This window comes from Pygoscelis adeliae, unplaced genomic scaffold (assembly GCF_000699105.1).
Source record: "Pygoscelis adeliae isolate BGI_AS28 unplaced genomic scaffold, ASM69910v1 Scaffold148, whole genome shotgun sequence".
Taxonomy (NCBI): domain Eukaryota; kingdom Metazoa; phylum Chordata; class Aves; order Sphenisciformes; family Spheniscidae; genus Pygoscelis; species Pygoscelis adeliae.
In genome coordinates, this window is record NW_008825258.1 from 2039254 (window position 1) to 2046976 (window position 7723).

At 48.3% G+C, this 7723-nt stretch overlaps 1 protein-coding gene across 1 annotated transcript in view; it reads right to left on the reverse strand.

Moving 5' to 3' along the window:
• The window catches only part of PRICKLE2 (prickle homolog 2 (Drosophila)), a 44923-nt gene that overhangs the window by 23593 nt on the left and 13607 nt on the right, over nt 1-7723 (reverse strand). Inside the window, exon 2 of the mRNA XM_009329496.1 lies at nt 6617-6800. Coding sequence (XP_009327771.1) covers nt 6617-6748 — 132 coding nt within the window. The 5' untranslated portion in view covers nt 6749-6800. The remainder of the gene's footprint in view (nt 1-6616; nt 6801-7723) is intronic.

Below are 7723 nucleotides of genomic sequence, written 5' to 3' on the forward strand. Positions count from 1 at the left end.
TTGGAAAAGTAAAGAGGAAAAAACCCCAAACAAGCCACACGCAAATAACCCTCTCAACGTGTCTGCAAAATGTTGCAAGTTCTTGTACACGTAGGCTCACACATGAGCTCCACAGATGATAGCACGTGTGAAACTGGAAAGCGGGTTCAGCGTGCTTTGGCCCGAGTCTGGCACGTCCTCCTTTTCTGTGGCTGTTAGGATACAAAGCACTTATTTATTTCTTGAAGCAAAACAATCCTTGCAGCAAGGCCAGATGCTTCGAAACGGCAAGGAGAGTGGGAACTGCTGGCCGGGTCTGCCGAGCGCGGGGATGCAGCCAGGCACGCACCCTGGGAGGGAGCCGGGGTCCCCCCCCGAGACCCCGCAGCCCCAGCTGGGAGAAGACCGTTATCGCCCCCAGATCCCTGAACGTGCCTGTGTGCTGGCACGCGGAGGTGGGAGGCGGATGCAATCCCTAGCGCCGGGCGGCCCGGCACCCTGCAACGCTGGGTTTGCTCTCGGAAACCCGCTCCCAAATCACAGGGACAAAGGCAGGGTACAAAGGAAAAATCATTTTCCTAAGTGCTATTTGTTCTGGCACGCTCTGTGGCTCTCGGCGTGCTTCTCTCCCACGGCTAACGGCAGCCGAGTCATTTGAGCATTGCTGCTCACCAGTTGAGAACGACATCCATTCCTGCCAAGCCTTTGGAGCCGTTCTTGGTCTGTAAGAGATCCCGCGGAAACATTGCTTCCTGCTGGCATCAAAGAAGAACATTTCAATGAAGGCCGTACATCCGCAAGTTTTAAACTTGTGAAAGCGCATGCCATGACTTTTTTATTTCTTAAGCAGAAATTGAATTTGGATTAAAAGGAACCAGAAACAGTGCTTTCAAAAGCATCCGAGAGTGGTCTTTGTGCTGCGAGGTACTGACCGGCAGAGCCACTCTCGCACCGCTCAGAGTCCCCTGGAGCACCAGCAATTAAAATGATCGTCTGCTGCACTGATCATAGATGATAATTCCCCTGGGTCTGCCACTTAAAATGCTCTTGTATTTATAAGGCACGGGGTAGCATACTAGAATAATGCTGCAACAGGAAAAGCTGTAATTGTATGCTGGAATAAAGCTCCAGGACAAGTTTATATTGTGTAGTCTGGGATTTCTCTGTTTTCTTTTCCACTCCCTGCTCTTCCCCTGCCTCTTACCTCTGCTGCCCACCACACAGCTACTTCAAATTTAAGAACCAAGCAAACCCCATCAGGTGAGTGGTTTTGTTTCTGTGGCCCACCAAAAGCAGCTTACTCCCTCCCTGATAACAATATTGTTCAAAGATTACGTAATTTTAACAGCTTCCATCGGCTCACAATGATCAGGCAAACACGCCAGGACACAGAAATGGAACAAAAGCCCAGACACATGGTTTTGCCACGTGGGTTTTTTTTTTGCAGCACGGGATACACTCACACCTCCTCCATCCGCTCCACTCGAGGGCAGAAGGAGCAGCTCCAGGACCCCCTAACCCACCCCAGCTGCCCCCAAGCCATGCAGCACAGGCATCACATATGGAAAAAGCATTTCGTGTGCGGGATTGCTGCTCCATCCGGCTGGCAAGCACTCGGCACGGTCCGATGCCTGGAGGCTGGATTTAGACAGCTCCAGCCTTGAAGTAAGAACCGCTAACTGCCAGGCTATTTAGATACTGGAAGAGTTCACTGGGGAGGTGACGGACTTACCGCTACCTCGAAGTGAAATTGGAGAGCTTTTAAAAATGTGCTGAAATGCAGCTTTAGGATAAAATACTACAGCACGCACGTGTGCAAGGGGGTAGAGCTAGAGGTGGCTGCAGCTTCTGGCACCGGCGTACGTGAGTTACAGCTCCTCTTCACCCCCCTCGCCTCCCCATCCAGCATGCTCTGCTCTCAGGATCAGGATCTACCAAGGAAAGCAGAGCTCTTCCTGGGGCTTTTGTCCTCCCTCTACCTAGCCGAAAATTAGCTTATCTACTACGCAGGCTTGGGGCACAGGGTTGCTTTGTTCTGTCTTGTTCCTTCCTTGCCACATGCAAGACTTGTCTCCTGAGGAGTGAAACAGTTTGCTGAACTTATAGGGCTCAAGGAAGGACGAGAAGGGAAAATGCACTCGATCGTGACACATAGGCAGAAGTGAGGCACACGTCCCCCAGAGACGACTGGCCCAGATAATGTACTTTCTACCACACCGAGGTGGTGAAAGTGGGTATCTTTAGGTAAGGTGTAAATGCATGTTCAGTGGAGGTTCATCTCCGCTCTCCTTTCCTCACTTCGTGACCTGAACAGCAACTGATGAAGCTTGGAGGTTTTGTAACTCAAGCCCTTGCTATAGGTCTTGCAAAAGACCCAGAACAGGAATCAACACCTACATTAGCCCCTGAGTAAATTCCCCATGACAGCTACGAGTTTCACACCATGCTGTAAAGCTCTCGAGGTCCAAGCTCTAACAGCCACCTTAGAGGAAAATGGTCCCCTGAACCTTCATGCTACTAAGTTTAGCTCAGATGAGATAATCGTAACTTTTTAAGGGACTCAGATCAGAGCAACTGTGCTGACAGCAAGAGGGAATTAAGTTCTTACGGCATATACAGGGGTCTTGACTGTTGGCATGCCGGAACCATGCAGAAAGCCGCACCACAGCTGAAGTAGAACCCCATCTTTTGTTTAATTAGAAATCTGTGCCTGTAACCAGCTGCTCCTATTATTGAGACACAATAAAGACAGAAATCCTCAAAAATCCCTTGTATTCAGAAATTCAAGCTGGCATGTTATAACTCCTTTGGATTTCTCCAAACCACAGGCCCAAGGAATTCAAGGCTGCGCGCTCACATGTATTTACACATGCCTTGCCTAAAAATGTGAAAAACACATCATAAAAATACTTATTTTTAAGCATCTGCCCTCAAACTTATGTCAGTGCAAGGAGGATCAGCTGTCGGACTGCCAGCCCCAGCAGACAAACTGGCTCCCGAAATTGCCTTCCCCCGTCTTTGCAGCCAGGCCCGGTCTGGGATTTCGCTTCACTGAGGACACATTTCTGTTGGTGTCTGCCCATTTCAAGGCTTTCACACTTATTTCTTTATCCGACCATTGAACGGCAGGCAGGAAAAAAGAGTATTTCTCAAAGCCCACGTCCCGAGCTTCTGCCTCGCCTCCCATACAGCCACCTCTCCCATTCCCATCTGCATCCGTATCTTCCAGAAGACAAGTCCCTCTTCTGCCATAAGACAGCTTCTCATCGAGGTCCAGTCCAAGCAGGATTAGAGCCCACAGGAGCCTCTTGGCCATCCTGTGTAGCCGACTGCTATTACAAGAAACCGCATTTTCTAATCACGTTGTAATTTATGGAGCTCAGTCTTGGTTTTTTTCCCGCCGCTCTCCCTGTTGGCAGGTTGCCGCTGAGCCTTACACCTCTGATGGTTTGAAACCTCTTCCAATTTCCTGTCTGAATGCATTCGGAGCCAGTTTATATCTATGTTCTTGTGCCAAAGTTGGAGCTTGAATAACTGCTCTTCCTCCTCTAATGCATAGGGAGTGATCATAACCTTCGATTTGCTAGGCTGAACAAACCAAGTTCTTCTAGGCTCCTCAATGAAATAACATTTCCAGTCTCCTTCCAGTTTATACTCCTCTTTCTTGAGCAGAGATGTCATAAATTTTAGCCAGTTTTCCAGATTAATTTTTACTATACTTTATGCAGTGGTATTATAACATTTTTTTGTATTACCATCTTAATCTCTGTGTTATAAACCTATTCAGAAATGTGTAATATTTATGGCTGTTGCATAGTAGCAGACCACTTTGTAGTCCTGCACACTGATGAGCCATAATATAAGGAATTCAGCTCCGCTCCTCAATGCAAGGTCTGGATCATTATCTGTAAACACTGGACCAATGCTTTTTTTCCTTCACGTAGTGGGCATTAAGTAACCAACCATGTGATTTTCACATAGTTGACATGTAACACAGAGCAGCTGACGCCAGAGTTAGTGTTCAGGAATCCAGTGAGACCTTGTAGGTTTGGGTCAACTCCCCTTTAGATTATACTTACTATTTTAAGCTATGGATTGAAGGGACTCTCCAAATTCTGAAATGACCTACGGTAACTGCCAAAAACCAATGTCATGTTTGTTGGCCAACTTCTCCCCCCAAAATCCTGTAAATTGCTGCGTTGAGTGAGACGTGAACGCTGTCTCCCAAGAATAGCGAGGTAGGAAGGCTGTCGTCCAAGTATAATAAGAAAACTGCATCAGTCTTTCAGGGGAGCACTTACCTCCCCAGCTCATATGCTGCGTAGAGATTTTAATAAAGCAGAATATTGCAGAAAAAGTTGTTTCATTTCATCTGTTTCATGTCAAAGAAATACGACAGTGAAACAGCGGAAGGCAAAGAAAAATTCACTGCCTGCAAATCTGTATTTTCAGCCCAGCCTGATGGCACTGTCCTCAGGCGGAGTGGAGCCCACAGCAGCTCCACGGCAGACATCAGCCTTCCAGAGGCTCCACATCACGTACGCACACCTGACTCATCGACCAGAAAGCCACATGTCTGTCTGCAGCCTTGCACGGCTCCAGCAAGTTGCTGCAGAGGTACCTCCTACCTTGCCCCCGCAGGAGGCAAACGGCACCCTCCTGCACCCCGGGGCACCTCCCAGCCCTGCGACACCCCGGGCACGTGGTAACTCCCAGCAAAATTCAGGGTGCTGCTCTTCACCCCGGGGCAACCCCCAGCCCTGCGTGGTGGCTCTTTCACGGCCCAGAGAAGTCACACCTTGCTTTTGTCTCCTTAGTGGCTCATCTGATGCCTGAAAGGTCCCGAAAGGGCCGGCGCATGAGCTATGCTGGAAGGATTTCAGTGCCTGTCTTAGGCTCTGCTTAGGGCCGCTCTTCATCTCCATGGTGATTAGAGACGGGTCTGAAGCAGCAAATCTGCTAAAAGGCCCAGCAATGCAGACAGAGGAGCGTAATTAGAAAGTGGGTGTTCATACTGAGGAGCACCATGACCTCTGCAAGAAACAGATGCTGGAAGAACCTAAAAATACATTAACCTGGGTAATGCATGAGATGTCAGTACCTACTGCTAAAGCTAATGGACTTTTATTTTCTCCTGAGCATCCCAAACTCCCTCATGGCACGCTATCTCTTAAAAAGCGCCTGAGGGATCAAGGAAGCGTCCAGGTCTTCTGGAATATGTCACCACCATGCTGGAAGTGGGTTTCAATTGTGGTCCATGCCATGCTGGACAGAGACCAGACATCAGAGACCATGTCTATCTGGTCAGGTGCCACCTGTCACTAAATATCTGTATTTCCACCCAAAGCTACAGGGACACGGGCCAGCTTGGGCTCCAGAAGCCACCGACACGCCTGGACAGAAAGCGGTGCTGAAAGCAGGTGGCACCAGCTTGGGTACGATCCTCCAACAGGACTCCCAAAACCCAACTGGTTCCCATGTCCCCACAGCATGAAGAACCAGCAGAGCTACTTCAGGACCATCTGCATCTCTCCATACACCGTGTCTTGTACCTCCTGGGAGGCACAAAGGGAGCCTCTGACATAAGGAAGGTGACAGAAAACAAGGCTGCTGCCTGATTTGCATGGTTGGATGGCACCAAATGAAACACACAGTGCTGCAGAGTTTCAAGCGAGCACTGAGCAAGGCTTGTAAAGACATGAAGAAGAAAAAAAAAAACCACCAAACAACTGGATTTTCTCTAATCAGACAGATAATATTTACAGCCTACGGGTGGTGCCAAAATATTTCAGGAAATGCCTAAGCCCTTCTGAATAAAAGCTCAGGAAAACACAGTATTTAAGGACAGCAACTACAACAGTAAGAATGAAAGCTTTCCACCCTCTCCCAGACTCCTTACACAGTTTAAAATGATTGCCATAGCAATTATCAAGGCTAAGCTCATTTTGCAATCTCCTCTGCAAATTAAGTTCTGAGTTGAACACGTAAAAGATCAGCATAAAAACCAAACGAATCACGTAAACTGCAAGGAGCAGAAATCAATGCGCACTCTGCACAGACAGCATGCTGAGGTCTAATCCGTCCCGCTCAGTTCCTGTACCAAGAGACTTGAACTTCATTTGAGCAATTCCTCCCAGTAAGGCACAAACGTCATGCTTGAAAAACCCAACCCCAAAGACTTTGGCCCGTTTTTTGGAGTCATCTACCAGCTTCGACTGCCTGCCCTGGACTTACTGCAGAGCAGAGGGGTCCAGGAGGGCAGAACACGAGCACCGAGTCCCCAGGGAACACTGGAATCCCGCCACTTTTTTCTCCCATGAAACAGTAGTAGGTACGTCTGTATCTGTTCCCTTGCACAACCACAACAAACCTCATCCTCGAAGTATTTTGTTCCCCCCCCCTCAATTACCAATTACATCTACAGACGCAGAAAACCGCAAATCCTGCAAGATCACAGCTCTATTTTGTTTCATTTGTGCATTCAGACAGACCTGTCTCTGCAAGTCTCTATAGTGCACCCAGAAACAGCCACATGCAACAAGTGCTTGCACCCCTAGAAGATTTTTATCAGGGCAACTATTTCCAAAGAGCATATTAAAACAATTTATTACTGGTAACTGGGTGGTGTCATCGTTACCTGCTCGGGCTTCAGGCCGGGGGGGACCCACGCGTACTCTTCCAAGGCACAGCCCGAGTCGTCATCAGAAGTCGAATTCCTCTGGAAGTCAAACATGAGCTTCGTGACGGTCTTCTCCATCTCCAGAGGCATAACTGTTACGATGTGCTCTTCCTGGGAGCACTTACAGTGAAGGCAAATCTTCCTGCAAGGTGAGGAGAGAGAAAAAAGGGGAGATGCCCCAGTGAGTTCCGCTTTAAATAAGAAGACAAAGCGATTCCTGCCAGTCACCGGCCTACAGATACTAAACTCAACCCTTTTTTATGCTCAGGCATTTTCTAACACAGGATTCGTCTCTCTTACAAGGAGGAAATAAAAATCCGTATTTGCTGTAACAACACTTGGCAATCAAGCTGAGACAGACTGCCCAATGTTTGGGGATATGTAATTGCTTGTCCCTTTACTGCACCGTGAGGGGTATTTCCAGAGGCCAGCACCGGCAAGGGCCACGCACCCACCTGGTGCAGATCGGCACGTCAGCCGGTAATCGCAGAGCAGTTACTGAATTTAAGACAGCTGAACACTTGGCTAATACAGAAAATGGTGGATTGACTGGGAAGCTGTGAATGACAAGTCCCTTTAGCATGCTGATAGCATAAATTTGCTTATTAAAGTAGCATAAAAATTGATTATAGTCTGAACATATAAAGCTAAATTAAATTAAGGGAAGCTACAAAAACCACAGTCACACTACAACAGCATCTTAACCGCCTGGCTCAGCGGCACACCAGCTCACACGCTGCCCGAGAGCCGGACGGGAGGGGAAAAGCACAAGAACTGAAAGAACAGCCCACCGGTTGCAATTTAACAGCCGTTAGCTTGATTCACTGCAAATACCACTTCTTAGCATTTCTTTCAAGGGGCTGTTCCTGCAGCTGGTGGTCCGTGGGAGATTTTCTTCATGGGCTTGAACCTGAGCATTTATCTTCAGGGCTGCTAGGACATCACACCCCTTCACCAGGGGTAAGAGCGAAGGACTAACCTGGCTGAAAACATCCCCCAGCCCCGCAAAAAGAGGTTAAAGGGAATGCTGATGAATTGGTTTCTATTTCTGAAAATGCACCGCCA